At 34.4% G+C, this 24,748-nt stretch overlaps 2 protein-coding genes across 2 annotated transcripts in view; one reads left to right on the top strand and one right to left on the bottom strand.

Moving 5' to 3' along the window:
- Window positions 1-2,576: 2,576 nt before the first annotated feature.
- LOC144438242 (uncharacterized protein KIAA1143 homolog) lies at window positions 2,577-4,831 on the bottom strand. The gene is made up of 3 exons (XM_078127289.1): window positions 4,672-4,831; window positions 4,099-4,258; window positions 2,577-3,165 (listed from the first exon to the last, which is right to left on the bottom strand). Exons 1-3 carry the CDS (start codon window positions 4,777-4,779, stop codon window positions 2,975-2,977), a joined length of 459 nt encoding a protein of 152 aa, XP_077983415.1. The 5' UTR covers window positions 4,780-4,831; the 3' UTR covers window positions 2,577-2,974.
- Window positions 4,832-6,372: 1,541 nt separating this feature from the next.
- LOC144438002 (kinesin-like protein KIF15) overlaps window positions 6,373-24,748 on the top strand; it is a 34,164-nt gene continuing 15,788 nt past the window's right edge. Inside the window, exons 1-9 of the mRNA XM_078127035.1 lie at window positions 6,373-6,461; window positions 7,746-7,920; window positions 8,974-9,050; window positions 9,615-9,652; window positions 10,827-10,933; window positions 21,122-21,301; window positions 22,295-22,396; window positions 22,771-23,004; window positions 23,911-24,423. Coding sequence (XP_077983161.1) covers window positions 6,373-6,461; window positions 7,746-7,920; window positions 8,974-9,050; window positions 9,615-9,652; window positions 10,827-10,933; window positions 21,122-21,301; window positions 22,295-22,396; window positions 22,771-23,004; window positions 23,911-24,423 — 1,515 coding nt within the window. The remainder of the gene's footprint in view (window positions 6,462-7,745; window positions 7,921-8,973; window positions 9,051-9,614; window positions 9,653-10,826; window positions 10,934-21,121; window positions 21,302-22,294; window positions 22,397-22,770; window positions 23,005-23,910; window positions 24,424-24,748) is intronic.

Below are 24,748 nucleotides of genomic sequence, written 5' to 3'. Positions count from 1 at the left end.
TGAATGTGAAGAATAACATGTTGTATGTGACAGAGAATGATTCTGGTATGGTACACATGTTTGAATGTCATGGCGAGTATGAGCACGTCAAGTGTTTTAAGGGCAAGAAGTGCTCTAATTATTTCGTTACCACTGCTAGTCAAGGACAAGTGGTGTTAATTGGAGATACCAAGAAGCCATTGTACTCTCATGAGGAAGTGACGACTTATTTCAGAATTTTTGAGACCCTGGCCTTTATTGGATTTGCGGAAGTGTGGAGTGCTGATGGTGAAAAGTGTCTGTATTGTCGTATCTGGAAACATAAAACTTGTATGACTATCCATACTGACATAGATAAGGATGACAATGTTTTCCTTTGCTTACTAGCATCAGATATCTTTAAAACTGCAAGCCCTGACTGTGTCCTAAAAGTTCACAGTTCAGGGAAATTTCAATACAAACTCTCCGTCAATGATCATACAATACAAAACCCAATGGCAGTAGCAGTGACACATGACAAATCACAGAAAATTTTTGTTGTCGAGGGAGGTCATGTATACTGCTATGAAGAAACATAGTGTGGAGGATTTGACATAACAAAGAGTTAGTGTCACAATAATACTGTCAATTGGAAGTGCTGAGAATGTGCTCATATACATTTTTGACATGACAGTAGTTTGCAAAGTGATAACTATTAGAAGAATGAATGTGATACTTTTTACACACGTGTAACTAGAATTGAGCCCATACTTTTGAGCAAACTTTCCAGTATTACAAGGTAGTGTAGGTGTATATATTCTACATTTTAATTTAACCACAACAACCCTGTGATAGCTACTCACCCATATTGTAAGACAGTACATGTACAAACCAGGAATCAGAAATACACGTACACATCCACATACTTGCTAGGGCTATTCTTGGTTTACTCAATTGTGAAATTAGCTCATTAACATCTTCAGAGTGAAAATGCTGGTAAAAAAATTCTACGAAATGTTTTTAAAAATCAAGATCATGGTTTTCACCCAAATTTGTGTAAAACCAGTCTATTCGATATATGGTAACAAATGTTTGATTACTAAATGTGCAATGTATATTATTCAAGAAGCTATGTATGTGTTGTTGGGAAATTAATTTGTAATGTTATAATTTTATTTTAACATGTACATTGTATCTATATGTATGTATGTATGTATGTATGTATGTATGTATGTACATACACACAACAATCTGATTAAAATCCGATGTTGATGTCGGCTAATCGTTCATTGCTATTTTACTTTCGTTATTTTGCCTGAATTGACCTTCTTGGTACATGTTTACAGGAGGCGATCAGGCTAAAAAATGTAAACATGTACCAAGAAGGTCAATTCAGGCAAAATAACGCAACTAATATAGCAATGAACGATTAGCCGACATCTACATAGCTGGTGCTTAGAAAAACAAAACTTCAATTACCAGTCATAAATGTATACATTTCACATATTAGATGACAGATACTGTATGGACCAAATAGAACAGTTATTATTATTCTCACAAGCCAGAGTACATGTTTTCTGCATCTTGGATGGTGTCGTAAAAGAGGCTGTGGTTTACAATGGTGAATTGTCATGAACTTTAATCCAAACTCCACTTATTGAGAATACAGTTTATTTCTCACTCAAGTACTCTGTGATATTAGTATTAGTATTTGCTCATTATCGCTATGTGTCTGCTTTATGTGACTGTAAAATGTTAATCAAGACAGGATTTGTATTTTTTGTTTGGGAAATATTATATATGAATTCTAAACCACAAATCGATATTTCCCTGAACACTCCAAAACATCTTGTGTTAGTATGTGTAATGTTTTCCTTTTATCTTAGTTTACACTCATAAGATATAAACGTTATTTTAATAAAGAAATCATCTCCCTCATTATATTGAACTAGTACTGGCTCAGTCTTGTCTATCAATCTACGTAACATTCGATCAAGCCTGACCCATGTTCCGACGCCATACACTGCTACTTCATTTCATGTTCTTCATTCAAAAAGGAAATTTATTATTTTTTATCGCACGTTATATTCCATATAAAATGTATTTTACATGCTTGATACTGGTGTTACATTCTTGTATTTCTGATTTCTGACATAAAAAACAAACAAAATTAAGCAAGAAATCTACAAACATTTCTCATATTTAGCTACATGTATAAATATTCTGATGTAGTATATGGCATGGGGACTCTTAACAGTTTTTACTGGATTCACTAGTTTCTCTGTTTTTTTACATTTATTTCGATAAAATAGCTAGTCCAAACTCCTAGCATTTGTTCATTAATCCACATGACATTTACTGTGTATACATGTACATATAAATTATTAGAGACGTGTTGTCATTAAAGCCAACTGGCCATTTACCTCACAGTAAGCATGGTTACTTTTGTTAATGTTTATACCTGACAAACCAATTCATTATTTGAATGCATCACTTTCAAACCAAAAAATAATTTTGCAGAGACGTATATAAAATGCACATGAATGAAAAATTATGTACGATTTCAGGAAATTCAAAAATACTATTTTTTTTTTTAATTTAAGAAAACTATGCGACTACTTTCCAATATGGGATAGTGTTGGTTAACAGAAAAACAAAAGATTGTATAGTTTGGCCACGAGGAGTGCTGTTTGGTGGCAGATTTTACATACCGGATGCATGGGTACAAAAAGCTCCTTTGCAAATTCATCATTTCTCAAATGTTTATAGGCTGAAGTTGGTTGAAGTCCAAACATGTCTAGCAATCACTTAAACTCATGAAGGGCACCCTCTTGTGGCACTTCTTTTAAACAATTAATACAAAGAGGGTAAAAGTTAATGTCATATCACGAATATGTAACTCTGAACATGTACTATATCTGAGTGACAACAGATTCTTAAACGTGTACCAGTTTGATATACCCATTAAAGGTTAATGTATGGCCTATACAGTCTATGTTGTGTTCAGTGCTAGTCTCTATGACTCCTCTTCGTCATCATCAAACGACAATAAACTTGCATTTTTCACTTTCTTGGTGTCTTTCTTTTTCTTATCTTTTTTACTACTTTCTTTTTGTTTCTTGGCAGAACTAACATTTAACTCAGAGGGTTCATCACTAGTCCTTTTTGTGGGTTTCTTGAATTTGATTTTTCCATCAACTGGTGAATCTGTGAGGGAAAAAAAAGTACATTGTATGTGAGAGAATGTACCAGAATGAATCTTTATGAATAACATTTAGACAAACAATGTGTCACTTGGTCTATTGGAAAGAAACACATAATTGCTCTACAGTACAATGTACATAACTTAGAAAAAAACCTTTTATTTTAGTGTTGGAGCACAAAACTTTTGGCCAGTTTTGATTGTGAAAACACAGGAAAAATGTTGTCCTCTCCAATACAAGGAGAAATTCAATATAATAGAAATAAAAACCTCTAGTTCTATATATACTATTTACAATTTATATAGCTGTCAGGCTAATGTAACAATAACCAAAAATGTTCATCAGTTTCTTAAAAAACAGACGCTACACTCCTAGGACAAACAGAGACAGGGGCATCATACTACTTAACACGTACAATTGGATGATCATACTGCCACCTAGTGGTCAATTGTAACTATGGAATTTATCATTCTGATGAGGATCATCGACCAAGATAGATCGAACTACAAAATTTTGAACTGGTTGGTTGTGGTTGTGTTTGAACCTTTGTCAATAATGTAACAATAGTAGCATGTCAATATAGCAAAGTTGGTTGCAATGAATATTATGATTAACGAAGTGCTTTCTCACAAAATGATATACAATGAGAGAGAGAGAGAGAGAGAGAGAGAGAGAGAGAGAGAGAGAGAGAGAGAGAGAGAGAGAGAGAGAGAGAGAGAGAGAGAGAGAGAGAGAGAGAGAGAGAGAGAGAGAGAGAGAGAGAGAGAGAGAGAGAGAGAGGGGGGGGCAGAGACAAAAATCAGACAGACAGACAGACAGACAGACAGACAGAGATAGAGTGGCACAGAGAGGGAGACAGACAGAGCAGACTGAACAGAAAGACAATGACATGCTGTTATTTGTAATGGCTGGAGAGTAATAAAAGGTTTTCATTTACCATCCTTTCCAAGTTCTTCTAACTTTTTGCCGGTAGTCTTTGCATAATGTTCAGCTTCGATCTGTGTCAAATCTCCTTTCTTCAATGTAACAACAACTGGTTTTTCATCCTCTACTTCTGGTAAATCATCAGAATCCAAGTCTTCTAACTCTTGCTTTTTCTACACAATTCAATAACACCATAGATAATAATATACTGTTATGTAAAGTAACCATTGATCTATAATTACAGACCTGCTTGCAGACGGGGTAAGTTGGGACTATAGATCTCTGGTGTAACCATTACAGGTACATATGGGAGATTATACCTCCATGGTGTAACTGACCACATTAATTAAAAAATATATATTGATACCTAAAATCATTTTATTGATACCATACTCATTTATCGCATTCAGTTTGTATAAGTATTGCTTTAATTATAAGTACTATAGTATGCAAAGTATAATGTTGTTCTTCCTGTGGGTGATACTGATAGTCCAAACATGTACAGCGATTCATTCCATGGTACAATAAAACATGAAAACGTTATGATATAAAAAATTAAAATCATTAATTTTGATGATACAATTACCTTTGTGTCAATGGTTGGACCCTCCTTGTAGCCGACACGTTCCTTGAATTTACTGAGAAAGGCAGGCTCTGATGGTTTTATATAATTAATATTCCTTCTTCCTGCCATAATTTGTCAACAACGTGCAACATACAACAGTGCAAAGTCAGTCTGTCAGCTGGCATCAGTTGTAAACATTGAAACGTGTGAGGAAAGTAATTGTAAACAAACGAATATGAATTTGTAAAACCTTGTTCGAAAATTAAAGTCGTTACCCTCGTCTAATATAGGATTTAAAAAAAACTTCAAAAGATTTATTTGATTTCTCCTAACTGTTCTTGGCACCAAGATAACACCAATATTTATCTGCTTTTGAATCGGAATATTTCTCGACTCGCTAATCGAATCTCGTATTTTCTCGTATGATCTCACAGCCGCCAATTTCAAACGTTACTGGGTCGTGCACGCAGAAATAGCCTTTACGTTTAATAATTGCTGCCTTGATCAGTATATAACTTCAGTGCGTTTATAAGTTCCGATATGCCATCATCAACAGGTAGGTAGTCAGTGATTTTAAAGCGATGAAAATCTTCGATAAATGTAAACGGGGTTTATTGTCACGAGTTTGACGGCTGAACAGCGGAGGGGCTTCAACTTCAAGTCAGTCTGCTCGGAGTCCTTGTGTGAGATCCATACATATATGAAAATCTCCAGGGATGAGATCAGGCAATGTGCCAAGTTACATAAAAATCAAGCGGGTTACATTCTTTGTCGGATTATACCGCTGCATTAATAAACGGGTATCCGTTTGTGTATCGTTCAGTGTTTTTGTGTGTGATGTGTTTATGCATTCATAATTATTGGAACTTCCTGACTGTAACAATTCCATTTCTTTTGTTTTCATCTCGTCATCAAATCTAACTCATCAAATACCACAGACATTATGAATTCAAGGTGAGTGTTTTGATTTTTTGTTTTAGTTTGGTTTGTTTTTGAGCTTTTTTTCGTGGTGGTGCCACCGTGGTTAGTTTGGAATACAAACCCCTGAAATTATTTTTAAAAAAACCCCCAAAATCAAAGCTCAAAATTAAAGTTTAAAGAACTAACGAGTTACCGGTACATATAAAATTTATTAAAATGCTACCATTATTGCAGCTTCGTGAGATACATGTAGTAACACCAAGCCAACTCTTGGGGTTAGTATCCTTTTGGTATATACATGTAAATTCATATTTAATATTTCACAGCAAAATGCCTAATTTAATTTTAGTGGAGAATATCGGTGAGTGATCCCGTAATTTTTCTATGAATTGTAACCGCTGTTATTGAAGATGGTACGTGTACATCTCTGAAAGATATCTTGTGGAATCTTTAACAAATATATGAAAGATTATCATGAAATTATCATCTTTACTTTAGCCATATTTTGTTATTAATATTACCACTGAATATTGGGGCTAAAGTCACTCACTTCTTGCGGCTTTGTTGCTCTGGGCACACTTTTTGCACCTAACAAAGGGATGATGTTGTCATGAGTCTGGCAGCAAGACTTGTAGGCAAGCTACAGAATTTACCTAAAATTAAATACTAAACTGCATTTACATGAACAGAATCTCCCTCTTCAAAGTTGCTAAACTGACTGTGATGGCTGTTTCTTGGTTGAAATAGCAGAATATATGTATATGGCTGAATTGTCATAAATGGCTGCAAGATTATTACAGAATGAGGCTGACAGTTGGCAGCTCACTTTTGGCTGTAAATGCTGATTTATGGCTGCAGTCTGTATTGGATAGCAACCGACTGAGAAAAGTGTAAAAAAAACAAACAAACCCAGATTTGGCTGTTGGGTGCATGTTACAAGTGTGTCGAGGGTTGCACCAAGCCTACATTACAAACTGTACAGTGTACCATTTGCTTTGTGAAATTGTAGTCATTCATTAACATAAAATCTTACAAATTTTAAAGATTTAAAAAAAAAATACTTTCAAAAGTTGGCAGTACATTTTTGTATGTTATCAATACTTTTTTGAACACACATACATACAATAAAATGTATATAAAGTGATAACATCAAAAGCTAGAAAGAGTAGGTGTATTATGTTACATAGTAGTTTAATTATTTTCTGACAAGTCTGTGCATGAGTCATTAAACACAGCATCTTGTTGAATCAAATGAAATACAATGTATGTGCTGTACAATAAATTCTTGGATCAGCTCCAAAAACTAGTATTTGTGTAAAGATCATGAATTTACATTATTCAAACTCATAGCACTGGAAATATCTATGTAACATTCTTTATTCTTGTCGCTAGTAAGTTGGGGAATGTTAGATTGATACATGATTATAGTAATAAGATTAACATTAGTTATAGCAATGTGATTTCTTATTTGAATTAAGAGGAATCATGTTGGACACCAAAGTTTTATTTTTCACAATTTATTAGTCAGTGCAGATACAAATGTATCTGTTGTCAGGACTCAAAATTAACAGTAGTCCCTTGTCCACAGACTACCAATTCTTGTCATGGGACTACCATCAGTTGCAGCTTGTTGCCCTTTAAGGCTACCACTAATTATGCAGTGATGGAAGATTTACGGACAAAAAAGTGACACACATATTTGCAATAGAGGAACTCTGTTTTCAGTTCAGGAATATGGGGCTAATGGTCACAATACTTGGGCTACCAATTTCTGAAATCGGTATAGCCCACTAGGACTACCAAAGAAACAAGTTAATCTCAAGCCCTGACAGTTTACTAATTTATACACTGTAGAAATAGGCAAACCATATCAAAACCTAAATGTATGAAAAGTCTATTAGTACATGTTGAACAGTTGCATTGTACTAGCAAAAAGACACGTCCATTCAAAATGTACTATACAAATGTACAACATTGTAGCGTGTTAGTAAATATTCTTCAATGGAACGTATAAAAAATTACAAGTACAATGTACATGAAACCTGATGAAAATTGTAGTAAGTGTAGTACATGTGTACATCTGAATCTTACTGTGCTTGTTCTAATAATTCTGTACTATGTTTTGAGATATATTATAGTTATTGTACATATATATTATACTATTTATTTGACAGTGAAGGCGATTCAATCAAGGTGTATGTCAGAGTACGGCCTCCTGATAATCCTGACAGTGAGCTTGACAGTGCACATTGTTTGAAGGTCACACCTCCTAACAGTATCGTTGTATTCAGTAAACCTGAATCTAAAGTATTCACCTATGACCATGTGGCAGATATCAACACGACACAGGTATTGTATGTTTTGTTGTTTTCTGCAGATTGCGTGCAACATTCAAATTGAAATGAAAGATAGAGTTTGGCATGACTTGTTTTGAATTTGGAAGAGATGTTAGTTCTTACAGTAAATGTCATCAAGGTTTTAAATGTTGCCATCCATTTTACACCCGTATACATGTAAATGCATACCTTGGGGTCCCATACTGATATGAAAACTAAGCCATGCAGTATTAACAGGATGCTCAACAAAACTTTATTACTGAGCAGAAATTGGTAAAATGAACACAAGACTCTTCCACAAGTGATCTGGAGCCATGAAAATAAGCTAAATTCAATGGCATGATGATCAAAACTAGGGTTGGGTAAGGGACGATTGCACAATGTCGCACAAGCTCATTAAATGAACATCGTTCGTTTACATGTAGGTCAAAAACCCCTCCCCCTAAACGAATGTTCACATGTACAGTATCAAACGTTGATATATAAACCATGATGCAAAATATATTCAATTATTGGTCACACCACTACAATCAGTGCAGTATTAAAACATGATGGTAAACATGATGAACCCGTTTACTGAGATGATGGTAATAAACACCTCAAAATACTACCGGAAACCCAGAACTACATGTACATGTATATCTGACATTAGAAGTAAAAAAATTTTCAACATCTCAGTAGTAAATACAGAAGCTGTTATCATTGAAGGCGTGAACATTTTTGAAATGTGGTTAGAAGTGCGGAAATGAAGTTCAGCAATCACATTGATGCCAGATCCCCCTAAATGAACAAAGTTCACTTACTGAGCTTGTGTGACATTGTGCGACCGTCCCTAAGACCTTCCATATTGACAACAATATAATCACTTCATCTGGAAATGCGACCCACGACCACTCTGCACTCTCTCCTATAGAACTATTGAAATTGGGGTCTCAAAGCTAACATTTTGTAGAGTTTTTTTTTTACAACTGCCATGGTTTTTATGGTGACTAAACCATTAATTTTCTGAAGTGATGTAATTTACATGTATAGTTGTTATAATGTTAAAACTTTTTTCATATTTCAGGAGGGCGTTTTTGGAGCTGTTGGTAGATCAATTATTGAAAGTTGCGTTGCAGGTTATAATGGAACGATCTTTGCCTAGTAAGTGATTTCTATTTATGTATATTTATGTAAATCTTCATTTTTCTATTTTATCTCTTTAAACCTTATTAACCTGGATTACTATCATCAAGATATGGATTATCTTATTTTACCATGTGCACATCAAGGCTCACTTCCAGTGTTAAGTAAAAATGCTGTTCATAATTTCCTTGGCCGAACAAAGAAAATTTTGGTGATAACCCGGATAATGTCTAATTGGTATTGATATGGGTTATTGTCTTACTATTATCCAACCATGTATTTCTATGAATAGATTTTTTTTCAAATCAAAGAAAAAAAACTTGTTGATTCAGTTACAAACAATATAATTATTTTTCTTTTGCCTATTAATTCAAATTGCCTTTAAAATTTATTAGTGTGAAGAACCAGGTAATGAAACAAAAAGGGTTAAATTTCTGAAGTGTCACCAGTGTTCATTATGTGTTGTGAACTATGATGAATGACTACATGTGGCAGGAATTTTGACTAGAAATACTACATACATTGTATAAGTCAAAGAAAACCTTTATAATTAACGAGGAAAACTGATTTTCTTGATTTCAGTGGACAAACTGGTTCAGGGAAAACATTCACTATGATAGGTAAGTGACAACACTTTGCATTTGATCAAATTGCTTGGGACTTGGTTTTGGACATGATATGCTTGCAATCAGGTGAACAACAAACTCAATGATTTATGAAGGTGAAAAATCACATCTTTTTCGTGATTTGATTTCAACCACAAGTTTAATGATTACCAACTTTATGAAAATATATACCAAAATATAAGTTATCACATCTTATTTCTTTTATTATACCTGATGTACATGTAATAGTGTAAGGGTGCGAAAGGTACTGATGATTCCAAAGTACTTAAATTAAAAAGTATCAATAACAGACATTTCGAGAGACTGTTTTGTACATATACATTTGTATAAACAGAAGAAATTAATTAGTGAAAACAGGTATACAATTTTGTATTGAAAAATACACGAGGGCACACTTACATGTATCATGTAATGATCAACTTTATTTGCATTTCAAATCTCATGTAACAAAATGTTAACCATTTCGTGATCAATATAAAATGTCTTGTACATTTCAGATATAATTGCTAATGACTAATGTAAAAAACATATAAAAGGAAATAATATAAAATGTCTTGGATGTTTCAAATATTTATTGAGATATGAACTTTTGCTGATGAAATACTTGTCTTTTAAATTTTAAACCTCTCCATAGCGGTATTTTTGTTGTAAAAATTGATTTACATGAATTTTATACTGAACTTCCTTTCCAATACAAACCAACACTTATTGTGAAGTGACAAAGATTATCAAAAGGCACTATTTGTGATTAAGTATGTAAGTCGACAAGTCAATACCTAATGAGATGTTATTCCTCAATATTTTTCTTCCTTCAGCCAAGGGAAATACGAGTGACCTAAGGGGGCCTGTATGTCATGATGAGTCGCAAGACGAGTAGTGACAACCCTTAGGTCATGAGTATTTTCCGGCTGAATGAAGAAAAATATTGGAGAATAACATGATTATACCAGCACCAGTAATATCAAAGAATAATCGGGGGAAAGTAATGGCTATTTTGAACGTTTTGACTCATTTCAAACCAGTGACATAGACACTTGTTGTCGTGACATAGACACGTACATGTATTGTCGTGAAGTAGAACAACCAGAATGTATAGTCCATATTTTCTGTAAAACTTGGCTCATGCATGGTATAAAAAGCTACATTTTTTTTCATTCTCTCTCTTTAGGTCCAAGTGAAAATGATGACTGTGATAATTTCCAGCATGAACTGAGAGGTGTCATTCCAAGAAGTTTTGAATATCTATTTAACCTTATTGGCAGGGAACAGGAGATTGTAAGTTGTACATTAAAATGTGTCAATCATTCAGAAAGTTGATGATCCATGTCAATATAACAACTATATATATAATAAATTATGTACACATGTATCAATAACACCTTTGACATAAACAACAATATCTTGGGGCCAGACCTGGTCACTACTGTACAGCAAATATAACATTGATATATCCAACTATAACTGTTAGTGCTAGAGTAGTGATATCAATAAATAGGGTTGAACCAGCACCTGCAAAAAAAATCCAAACAAGGTGATAATCTTTGCATAAATTTGATAATTTGATGGATTTGTATAACCATCTGAAATCACAAAAGTTCAAAGGATTGAGGTCATTACATACCTTTCACAGAACTTGCAACTGTGGATGTCAGGTCTGTATTCATATCACCAACTATTTCTGCTCTACTGGGTATGGGAAAGTCGTCTGTTTAAAAAGGGGGAATGAAAAGTTATCATACACTGTTAGTTTCTGTTGTCATTGCAGTCATACATCATTTGCAAGAACAACTACTGAATAATGGAATTATTTGTCCAATTTCTTTTAGTATTACATGTACTTCCCTTAGGGATCAGTGATATTTCATTTAAAAAACACCACTATGGTCCTTACATGTTTCGTTTGATCAAGAACACTTACAGTACGGTATACAATGTACATGTACATGTATGTTAGCCACAATCATTCATCATGTTGACTACATTTTTGTAGTTCAGGTATTTCACAAGTCCAAGAAAGTCTACATACATTTTGTATGGCATTGTCTCACTGCTAATGTTTTGAAACCCTGGCGAAAGAGCAATGAAACCTGTTAAAATTTGCATAAATTGCCATATGTACTCCTTACTATGTATACCATAATTTGGTTGGGAATCCAGGTAAAAACACTTTGTAGATTTCACCAACATAATGCCCTCAAACAAAAACATTTACTATATGAACTTAAAAGTACAAAATGTAAGCTACAGTAGGTAGCAGTAACGCTCAAGAATTTCTTTTTTGACGTGGCTATATCGGGCTTGCTCAGTACTAACACCAGGTGGGCACTAACACTTTATCCGCATACAGATATATGGTAGCAACTATATCGTACATGTCAGCCTGATGTTTTACATGTACTGTTTAGCCCTGTGTTAACACCATGCTGACACCAGGCTGCCAAAGCAGAATGGATTCATAAAATAATTTATACAACATGATGTATGTGTATAGTAGACCTACCCTGTCTCTGTAGTTTGAAAGATGTTGATACTGAAGAATCATAATGAGTCTCTGTTAAATCATATGTTGTCTCATCATCCTGGGTCACCTTAGGATAGTTGATAATACATGTCCCACGTTGAACTAAAGGAGACCTGTCAGTATCCATCACATTGCATCCTCTGGCTTCATGGTCAATCTCACCATCCTTTATGATCATCTCAAATAATGGTGGGTCATTTATGTCAGTGGTACGCCATACAACATCTATCGAGTTGCTTTGGTTCAGTCTGGTTATGATGCATGCAGGGACATCAGTCCTAGCATGTCCAAGCATTGGTGTCTGTCCAGGGTCTACAGTGGAAAGAAAAATATAGTTATAGAAAATAGATGCACAAAGAACATTGTCTATTGCATAAAATTATTAATAAGCCAAGTTGAACAAGAAAATAAGGAATTTATACCCTGGCTGTTCTACATCACAACAACGCACGTCTATGTTATTACAAAGCTTGTCTGTCCCAAAACATTCAAAATTGCCATTACTTTTCCCCATTTTTCTTTAATTGATATTATTGGCACTGGTATAATTATGTTATTTTCCAAAATAATTTTCTTCATTCAGCTGGAAAGTACTCATGACTTAAATGACTTAAGATGGCTTTGTCACTACGAGTCCAGCAACATACTGTACAATGTAGGTCACTTGTATTGTTCTTGGTTGAAGGAAGAAAAAGTATTGAAGAATAACATCTAAGTGTCATTATCAAGAATTATATTATAGCATTACCAATTCCAGTGAATTTTGTGACGTCATCGCTGTACATTATTACTGATAATGTACTCCGTTATTGGGCATCGCGGCCCCGGAACGAGCATAACAATACAAGCTTATTTGTTCTGTTTCTTCATACGACTAGGTATCTTTTCGAAACGTATGTTGTTACTTATGATTGTCATTTCCACTGTTTAAAAATACAACGCATTCATGAAACAAATTTGTGTTCACAACAGTTCATTGAAGTGTATATGTGTGTGTACGTGTACGTATGTGTGTCGCTATGATTAGTATTCAGCTTCCGGGCCGAACATGACAGACGATGTTCAGCGCTGTGTATATCATACGTTGTTTTGCGTTTCTCGGTCTACAAATTCACTGGAATTGGCAAAACTATAAAATAATAACAATAATGTATGCCCTCCCAGTCCATAATGGACTCAAGCAAACTTTGCACTCCATAATGGGCTCGGCTGTCGCCTCGCCCATTATGTCGTTCAAAGTTTGCTTTCGTCCATTATGGGCTGGGAGGGCGTACATTATTGTTTAAATATTGTGACTTGGTTACTGTAGTAAGTCTATGTACCGGTACATGTAATTACACCATAAAAATAGGATGTCAGTCTTTGAAGGCTTGAGAATTCACTATGTTTAATAAAAACCTGGAAGTTCAGTGAGATGAAGTGTATTGCTGTCATTTACTTGTCTTCCAAGTATCAGTATCATCTGAACTTAGACCACTTTGAAGTGACATGCACATGGGCCTCGTTTGGCACCTTGCATGAAATGATTAGTTAGTGTCTTGTGTCTCTGTTTTCTATATTTTAACTTTGGTAGACCTACACCACCAATTCAAACACACACCTTGTTGTAATACTGGAGTTGTAGCAAATACGTTACCATCTGTATGCTGTTTACATGTAATACCAGTATAAGTTGTTGTGAAAACCTACCTAATATTGTCACAGCTGTGTGTGACACTTCATCACCTGTGAAAGTTTGGAACCAGTAACTTCCTGCATCATCCTTTGTCAGGCTTAGTATCTTATAGCTGATCATGTTGCCTGAATGGATAAACCTGCCATTGTGATGAGTCAGGCCATGCGAATTAGGCTCTTCATCACTGGAGCAGAATCTGAAGGCTTGCGCTGTATAATGAACAAACTAATATTGTTAACAAATTTTCCTTTGGATATCTCAGATGCTGCAATCAGGATGAGACTGAATACATGGACATGCACCATACTAGCATATACATGTACATGTATAGTCTATTCAATTGTTTCCCTCAAGCAAGTTCACCCATATTTCTCTTATCCTTCAAACTCTACACTGGTTGCCAGTTCATTTCAGGATACACTACAAAATTCTCCTTGTGACACAAGCAAAACTCTCAATGACAAAGCTTCAGGATATATCCACAACCTTCTGCAAAGTTACACTCTGATGTGTTCCCTTTGTTCAGCTAACAAGAATCTCCTATTTCCAACACAGTTCAAGACCAAGACATACGGTAGCCATGCATTTTGAAATTGTGTGCCAAAGACTATGGAATTCTATACCATTGGATATACATGTACAAACATACATTTTGTATATGGCAATCATCAAATGTAGACACCTTCATGAGCACCATATTTTTGTAAATGTATGTTCAACCAAGCATTTTGAGTGGCTTGACTTGTATTACTATTAGTGCCATTGAACAGTACATTTGTACTTTGGTTCTGAAGTCTGGCACATTATAAACTATTTTGATTGATTGATTGATTGATTGATTGATTGATTGATTGTAATTGTAGATGGCTCCAAAATCTTGTAGTATTACTTATTGTAACTATGAAATTTAGCAGGTACATGTATATGTATATTTGTGATATTTCTCAGTTGTGAAGTGGGAAATGTGATTGCTATTGCCCAAATGTAATTTATGGCTTTAAGTTTAAGCTTCACTAATACAAATGTAGCTGTAACTGGAGTATTATCGAATACATATTGCATTTTTTATGCTGAAAAGGTTTACTGATAAAATACATTGACAAAGTACAATGTACATGTATACAGTTGTATCCATTCATTCTAGAATTTATATGACATATATTTGTAGCCCCACCCTGTGATCTTCATTATCTTTTCAACAAAACAGTTCGGGTTTTTCAAAGTGAAAAGTGATCATAACTGAAAATTCAAGAACGGCACTTCTCATTGTACAAATGTACTTACGTGTACTCCTGGTTCCCTTGAATAACACACAAACTTCTTCATGGAATCCACTATTCAAAAGCAGTGACTGACCTTCAGCATAGGTGTTTATGTTTGTGTTTGCCCTCACTTCATAGTCACGATCTCCCAGAAATGTACATACAACTAAGATAATGTCAGAGAAAGATAAAATGTACATGTATATGTAAGGGCAGAATTCTATAACCTAACTAAAAATCTGATGTAGTGAATACGGCTTGATTTCTTTATTTACCTCTATCAGTCTATGTCGTTCATTTATTGTCGTTTGATTTTGATTTTGTTTTTCTGTGAGTGAGTGCCTCCTTCCCTACATCTGACGCAATACCATAGGTGTTCATGTTCAAACCTCGCTTAGCATGGTCAATCAAAATCCACCTTACTTACATGTACAGTTAACCTTCCAGGATTGAAGTTGAAAATGAACAAATCCACCTAAACAATAACAGTAACATCGTTGTCTGCACAACAGAGTGTTGAATACTGTTCTGTCAGAGGTACTGTACATTGTACCTGTAAGTTTCGACATAAGATGCATTCTTGAAATGATTGAGTGGGTTATACTCATCGCAAGGGATTTTAAACATGAACTCCTATGGTATTGTGTCAGATGTAGGAAGGTTGTGCTAGTGCACTCAGGAAACAAAATAGAACAAAGGACAATAAATGCAGGAAACAGGTAAAGAAATTGTGTCGTATTCACTAACAGATTGTATTCTACATGTACATGTATACTCCTAGTCAAAGAAGTGTTGTAATAGTAACAGTACTGATTCTCTAAAACATTCACCATAGACATGTTGAATTTAAATGATATATTAAAACTGTAACATTTTTATATATTTCACAGTCACAGTGATGCTATGGAAATGTTGCAGTTTTTTTTTCAGTTCAAAATTTCACATCTTATTAACCTTGACATGCAAGAGGAATTCAGGTATTTGTATCGACACAAAAAATCAACAAGTTGAACAACTAAAACACCATAAAACTGCCAAAATCACTTACATGTATCAGAGTTGTACGAACATGGATACTTTATTGTATCAATTCCATTGATACAGACTATGATTAATGCTGTTGTAATAAGCATTCTATGCTTGATGGGCAACATGCTGTGTCTGTGTGCACAAAATAGAAATATATATAAGAGTAAACTGATTTACTAGCAGTACATTTAGTATAATACATGTATAAGACATGCAAAATTATCATGACTCTGTGATATCTTTTAATTAAACCCCATTGTTGAAATAAGACAGCCATCAACTAGCACGTTCATGGATGGTGGTGTGTTATAACACATAAACATGCTAGTTGTAAGTCACCTAATTTTACACTCCATCTCTTTTTGTCTAGTTTTAGAAACTTTGTAATACAAATCTTGACAACATAATGATAATATCATCTCATGCTTAGGAATATATGCAACAGTTCAGTATTCAAAATTTCAAATCTAAATTTTTTTTACTACTGAGTATTTCATGTAGCAATGGCTAAATTCACTAAGGTACAATAACTACATGTATATAGTTACATATAATAGTTAGATTGATAAGCATAATAATTGCATGTATTAAAACAGCTTACACTTCCACCCTCATTGATTAACATCCTGTTGGGACACTGCACTGCTGACCTAACACAGACCATGTACAGTAGGAGTTAGGTATTAGATTATTGTATAGATAGCCAGTCCTTCTGTAGAGTTAACCATAGGTAATAACTTGCTAATATAACTTATGAATTTGGCTTGGCAATGACACCCAGTGAGTGTGGGTTCTCAGCAGTGATAATGGACCATTGCAGTGACCCTATGTTATTTCACAGCATAACTTGTACATGTAGTTAACCATATAGCACAAATTTCCTGAGTAGCAGATCAATATTTTAAATATACTGTTACACGTATATTATAAGACGTGTGTGCACTTTTGGGGTAGAGGAATCAGTCCCTCACTTTTGGCATCGATGCCTGATGATTTTTTTGTATTTGGATCTTCAGCCTTGAGTAGTCTATTTACACATAATGATTTTCATGATTCACTAAATTCTACCAAGCTCCAAGTTCTTTTTGTATTGCATGACTTGTATAATGTTTTCTTTAGGGGAAAGATTGAATTTACATAACTTGAATGTCACTTGGTTTGCCCCTGTTTGCAAGACAAAGTCATACAAAGTCAATAAAGTCAGACAAGGTCAACAAAAAATTTCCCCTGCTGATTTTGAAATTAATTCTATACAGTAATCCAATTCAAATTTTCAGTTTTCTGAGTCCTGGTTCACAGAAAATATGATGTCCTTCAAATGGTATATTTGTAGATGTAGTACATTGACCTTGAGAATTCGTTTTGGTTTGTCATATTTGGGACTATTGCTGATTGACTTGAATTCAATTTGATTGTTGGCATGGTACCGGTACATGTACATGTACTACATTTTGTACATCACATGCTTATGTACATGTGTATGTATGATTCATACAATCTCATACAAAACATAGTTTTAGAAACCATGTCAAATCTTTTTTATGGAACAAATTAGAGGTTAAAGAACATAATATTTTGTAACTTTTTAGTCCTTCCTTTTTAAATTGAGGGTGTAGTCTGTGTATTTTATAATTTTTTTTGTGCTCTGTCATCTGTATTTCATTTAAATTTTTTATATTTTGTTTGTTTGTTTGTTTGTTTGTTGTTGTTGTATCATTGTTGCCATGGCGTTTTGAATACCCCTATGAGGACCACATTGGAAATAAGTGTTTTTAAAAATACTTTTATGTGTTATCCTCGGTGATTTTTTATCCTTGTATTTTAATATGTACTTGTATAAATTATTACCCAAATAAAATCATATCATATCATATCATACATACATGTATGATTCATACATGTACATAAGCATGTGACACGTCACACACTGCCAGTGGTAAGATCATATTGATTTTAACAATTTCCCAACTAGACACCTGAGGTAATATTCCCACCAAAAATGGCAATCGATCCAGTGGTTTTGACTTTAATAAAGTAGTCTAGAATTCTAAACTGGGGCAGTATTATGTTTTAAAAACTTCATTACTAAATACCAGTCTAGTCAAGATGGTTACAAAAGGTGTAAAATTGTGGTGCTCCCCTCTCAAATCTGAGCATTTATGCTATTTATTATTATTTACTTTGTAAAAGATAAAACGTCAGACGATAAAAAATACACAAGGTCACCATCCATTTCAGTTTCCCTTAAATTAAAAAATAATATGCTATGACCCAACCCTAGAGAGAAATGGTATGCACCAAGGCACGTGGTGTCAAATCTTATATGTTACTATCTATAAACATAGGAAGTCATTCTGTCTAGGATTTGTCTTCTCCTCTTAGTTTTCGAACTTGGTAGTCATTTTGGAAAAAAATGGTCGTCAATTGACACAAGACTACTGCTAATTTTGAGCCCTGTATGTATATACATGCATGACTGTGCATTTGACAAATTTACCAAGTTCTTAATTTACAGAGATTCAATAATTATAATATTTATTTTGAGAAGTTTCTGTCTCAAAAGTACTCAAACAATAGATCGTTTAGTATGAGTATGTGCAATATATCATAATTTGTTCTGATACACTGTATTCTGTCCATAATCTACATGTATACAATCATTTAGATCTTTGTGATTAATCAGATCTCAATGTATGCTTTGTTCACCCATCCATAATATCTTGCATTGTATGTATACATGATGTACTCACATTGTTGGTTAAGCTTGCAAAAATTCTACCATATGTAAATTGAAAAAAAAACAATATTTAAAGAATTTGTAGAGTTATTTAGTTGGGCTGCCATGCTGCATACAATGACAGTCAAAGTAATGTCATAAGTTACATTTAATATGAAAAGAATTATTTAAGTATTACCTGTATTGGCTTATCTGTGATGACAGCTTTATAAGTCTCGCCCTTCTGGTATACTGTCATAATTACATGAAAACGGAGAGCTTATATAGGCTTGTCTCAAGGTCATGACCTGCCACCACAGACCAATGTTGATTTTACAGGTCAAAAGTTTAATACAGGATGTACAAGGGTGACTAATGAATGAATGAATGAACCATATTCAAAATATACACACAAGTGCACATACGTGTACACCAATCCATTCATTACATGTTTTGTAAGTTTTTTATTGTTATTTGGCATCAGTGGCAATTATACTATAATGTCCTAAACAATGTACCAGTATATATTTATTGAAGAGATTTTTCAAGTTTTTAGCACAACTGAACTGATAAGGTTTAGTAGTGCTATAGGCATGGTGTGGTGTCTGTCCGTCTGTGTGTGTGTGTGTGTGTGTGTGTGTGTGTGTGTGTGTGTGTGTGTGTGTGTGAACAATTTAAACTCGTTTGCCTTGGTAATGGTATTTAGGACATTACTTTTTTGGTGTCTAGTTGGGAAATTGTTCAAAGCAAAACGATCGCATGACATGTATGAGATTTGATCAAAAAACTTAAACTCAAAAATCGCTGTACATGTACAGGTTGGTCTGAACTTTGGTTGAAACATTCCTAGGGCTGTGTAAAATTAGGATTTGTTCTGATTGGGCTGAAATTTAATGGGGATTTATCTGGATTGGGGTGTATACATGTAGATGAAGAAATATTAAGCATAATTTATAATGATCTCATCAATGATATGCAGATTAGGAAATTAGGTGTAAAAATGTGAATTTTGATCAAAAAAGATTCTTAGACAAGTTAACAAACATTCAAAAGTTAATGCAAATGGGCCTAGCAACAAGACCACGCCCATAGCAACAGCCAAACAATCACATATTGCAAATATAACAGGGATTAATAGACAACTGAATAAACATTGAAAAAATGTATGCAAACAAATCTAGCAACAAGGCCACACCCATAGCAACAATAATATGATGATGTACATTGTATGTCACAAAGATAACTTCATATATTCGTAGACAAATAAACAGACAGACAAAAAATGTATGCAAATATGTACAGCAACATGATCACGCCCATAACAACACCCAAATGATTGCCTATATTCAAAGATAACAACAGGGCTGGACAGGCAACTGAATAGTCATTCAACAAATAAACACCTACCGGTACATGTATATCTAGCATGGCTCAGCAGGTGGATAAAAAAATTTAAAAACTGTACATGTATGGGGGGGGGGGTTACAGTGGATTCTGCATTGAAGCAACTGCACCTATATTATCAGGTGTACAGCTTTCTTTTAAGACATTAATTAATTAACCTTTAGGGTCAGTTATGAAAATTGACTCATTTCTTGCATATGCTGAAACCATTTTTTTTTTCAATCATGCCATCATTCAGTCACATATAATTAGAGTACATGTACCTCAGGGGCTGTGTCTTCTACACAGTCTTATTTCTTTCTAGATTTTCCACCAATGAAATCTGATATTGGATCAAAGATTAGAAGTAAAAGATATAATTTATAAAGACATACATATACTGCATGTACAATGATGTTGATGTAGATGAAGGAAAAGTCCAGTTAGACTTAATATTTCTGTCTTTAATACAATTTTATCATGGATTACATGTACTGCTATGAACTTAAAGGAATAGTCCAGTCAGACTTGCATGAATTTCTGCCTTCAGTACACCTGTATTGATTATGGTTATTAACTTACATGTACATGTATCATTGTAAGTATTGGAATTACACTGTACCTGTAAACTTTGAAATCTTGTAAAGAAGCCCAACTGCTCTTAACATGTGTTCGGCCATTTTGATGATTTCATGCAAGTATTTATAAAACATCTAGCGATGACATCATTTTCACCCAAATTGACTTTCTTTGCACTAACAGCAGAAATTCATATGACTGCCAGTGGATGTTGTCAAAGAAATTTTTTTCAATTGACCGAATTGTAGTGTTGTGTTTGAAATACTGAATTCTGATATATTTCTTTGTTTCTCTGTAGCATGGTGACAAAGTGGAGTTTTTATGCAAGTGTTCCTTCTTAGAAATCTATAATGAACAGATCTATGACCTCCTAGACACGGCATCACCAGGCCTTCATCTCAGAGAAGATATCAGAAAGGGAGTATTTGTAGATGGTCTTATTGAACAAACTGTATCAAGTGCTACCGATGCATATAAGGTAAGAGTTATGAAGTATTTTGATTTGATTAGATTAGGTTTGATTTGATTAGATTAAATTAAATTTTATTAGATTAGCTTTGATTAGATTCGATTTGATTTGATGAGATTTAAGAGTTATTGCACCGAGATAAGACATTTTGTGATCGTCGAATTCAATTTGTCTGAACTTACAAAGATTCGATATTTTACTTACAGTTTTGAGTTCAAATGACAATTCCGTTAATCACACCGAAAATATGAAATAGTATGAGTTATAGTGAAGCAAATGTGAGAGATTCATATTATATGTAGGCCAATGCTGTGGCCGAGAGGGCAAAGTGCTACTCTCTGACATATTGATGTTGTACCAATTATTTAATTATTACATCGTAAAGATATTTATTTTATTACATACTTATGTTTGGCATACTCAAGAATAATGGTTAATTTCTGATGAAGTAATTGTACATGTAATTATAATTAATTGGTATGATAATTTGATCATATCTTTGTGTAAATGATATACTAGAAATACCATTCAGTAAAATTTCATGGGGGAAATTATAGACCCTCCACCCACCTATTGGGAAATAGTAGGTTGTTTGTGGAGGATCTATGGTTGTTTCAATATTTGTCAAGGTTTTATAATTCTGATTACAGAAGGGGAAATCTGAAGTTTGAGTCCACAGCTAGACAAGAGGGTAACTGACACTAAAATGACCACACATGGTCTCAATGAGTTTTATTGGGTCAATTGTTTACTTTTCAACTGTTAACCAACAAGATTAATTGTCTGCTACAACTTAGCAAAATGGACAGTCAGTTCATTTCTACAGTAGTTTGGCATGTGTTATTCCCTAATGTTGGTGGGGCATTGACAGTAAATGACTTGGGAACTTGGGTAGATTTCACCATAGACCCTCCACACTCCACCAACTCCTGTTGATGGAGGTTCTATGATTTCATAAAGCATTCAGTTGTTTAATTGCACTGTGTATTTCTTTCATTTCAGGTACTATCAGCTGGTTGGATTAATAGGAGGGTTGCTTCTACGTCAATGAACAGAGAAAGTTCTAGAAGTCATGCAGTCTTTACTCTTTCCATTGAATCTAAGGTTGGTATATGGTATTGATAAAAATGTTACTTTATAGTCTGGAATTCATTCTGCTCTGCAAAGGAAATATCTTTTTCTAGCGTAGAAAATTATGAACAAAGACAACCATGCTTGAATGTTTACAGTGTTTTATTGAACAGAATTTACTGTAAGTGATTGGCATAGAAATCTTGTTATGAACAATGTTTTCTATAAGTGTTTTAGAAGAAGGGACATTCAGTTTGTTCAAAATGAAATGAAAGTAACATTTTTGAACATTGTACTGAAAAGGTGATTTGCATGTAAAGTACTTGTCAGTTCAAATTTGACACAATTTATGAGTTCATAGTGAATGAACGTCTGCTTTTTTTTTTTTTTTTTTTTTTTGACAACAGGAGAAGAAAGCAGGTGTGTCCAACATCAAAGTATCACAGCTGAGTTTGGTTGACTTGGCTGGTAGTGAGAGACAGAAAGATACAAACACACATGGTGTTAGACTTAAGGAAGCTGGCAGTATTAACAGATCACTGTCTGCTTTGGGTAATGTTATCATGGCATTGGTGGATATAGCACATGGTAAGAACAGACATGTGCCGTACAGAGACTCCAAACTTAGTTTTCTACTCAGGGTAAGTAGTCTCTCTCAATTCCATACTAGTAGGATTGCAAATGAGGGTAGGGGTAGTACAGGTGGAGGGGGGGGGGGTTATACTAATAGTTTTCAATGAAAATAAAATGTATACTAGTATTACAGATGAGGATGGGGGTAGGGGTGGCCTGCTAACAGTCGTCAATAGAAATAAATAAATTAAAAATTATGTATATTTGTCCTGCAACATTTCACTAGAACTTCATTTTTTTATGGTAAGATTTCTAATTTAGCTTCTTGTATTGAAAAAGCAGGAAGAGGACAACTTATTTTAGTTGGGGTCATCTGATGTGATTTTGACTGTAACTCAAATTTAATATGGTTGATATAGTATTCTAGTCACTTACATGCAAAAAAATTTAACACATATGACTCGGGCTTAGAATTTAAGTTCTACATGTAGTATGGTAGTCAGATTTAACCTGTGAACTGCTTCAAGTACGGCTTCTAAGGATTTCCTTGAATCTAACAACTGCTACCACCTCAAAAAATTTGGACGTCACGATACCATATTTTAGTACCCTGGGGTACTGCTAATTTCAAGCCCTGGTGTGTGTGTTTCCATCCACCACTAAATCACCAGGTAAATGGAACATTTGAGTGTGTCATCACCTATACACACCTCAGAATGTACACATCAAATAATCCATTTTTTGTTTTGTAGTAGATCTCATGAGATCCTGTGTGAGCCAGTGCATTCCATAGCAACTACTTGAGGGTGGTCAAGCTGAAAGTGTCAAACGTTTAGCAACTCTGTTGTTTTCAACAGCATCGCACATGGCCACAGTGAAAGCTTTGCATATCTCGTGAGATCTGCAACAAGTCGTAAAATCCCTTATTGATAAAAGAGTGATTGCTTTCCTTGCATCATTTTTTTTTTCTTCAGGATGCCCTAGGTGGTAATGCCAAGACATACATCATAGCATGTGTTCATCCTGGTGTCCGGTGTTTTGGTGAAAGTTTATCCACCCTTCACTTTGCCCGAAGAGCTAAGATGATCAAGAACAAGGCTAAAATTAACGAGGACACACACGGTAATGTCATGCACCTACAAGCCGAAATTAAAAGACTGAAAGATGCATTATCCAAATTCCACTCCGGTGCTGTTGTCCCACTACAGATGAACGGTGACGTCATTCCTGCTGGACTCCAAGGTAGCAGTAACTCAAGGGTCTGGAAAAAACAGTTCCTGGATGCCATGTATTTTAGGGAACAGCTGGAATCCGATCGGAGAAGTTTGTTGGATCGAGTTGCAAGACTAGAAGAACATTGTGATAAGAAGGAACGATTTCTGCAGTCTTCCAAGATGATTATAAAATTCCGTGAAAACACAATTATACAACTGGAGAAGGTGCAGAAGAATGAACTAGCACCAGCTGATACCAAAGATATCATTATTGTAAGTAAACAAATGTTTAGCTGCAAACAACATTTTGACTGTAATCTTATATTTTGAATTTGATTCATAGAGAATTCTTTCGACATTTTAGTGTCACAATATCAAAATACAAAACATGACATTGTGTAAAAGCAAGTAAAACTGAATATGTTTTGTACAATATTGATCGTCGAACTTAGTAATATGACTAGAGAATTTAGGGTAGATTTGCTACTTGATACTCCTCCAGTGTGCCCTCTAAGCCAATTTGACGCGCCACTGATGCACACAATTTCTAGTGATGCACTAAATTTGGTGTTCCCCTATCTCTTACTATGTGGTGACT

The sequence above is a fragment of the Glandiceps talaboti genome, chromosome 7 (genome assembly GCF_964340395.1).
Source record: "Glandiceps talaboti chromosome 7, keGlaTala1.1, whole genome shotgun sequence".
NCBI lineage: Eukaryota > Metazoa > Hemichordata > Enteropneusta > Spengelidae > Glandiceps > Glandiceps talaboti.
Note: the sequence above shows the minus strand (reverse complement) of the source record. Positions and strands in the feature narration are given on the sequence as shown.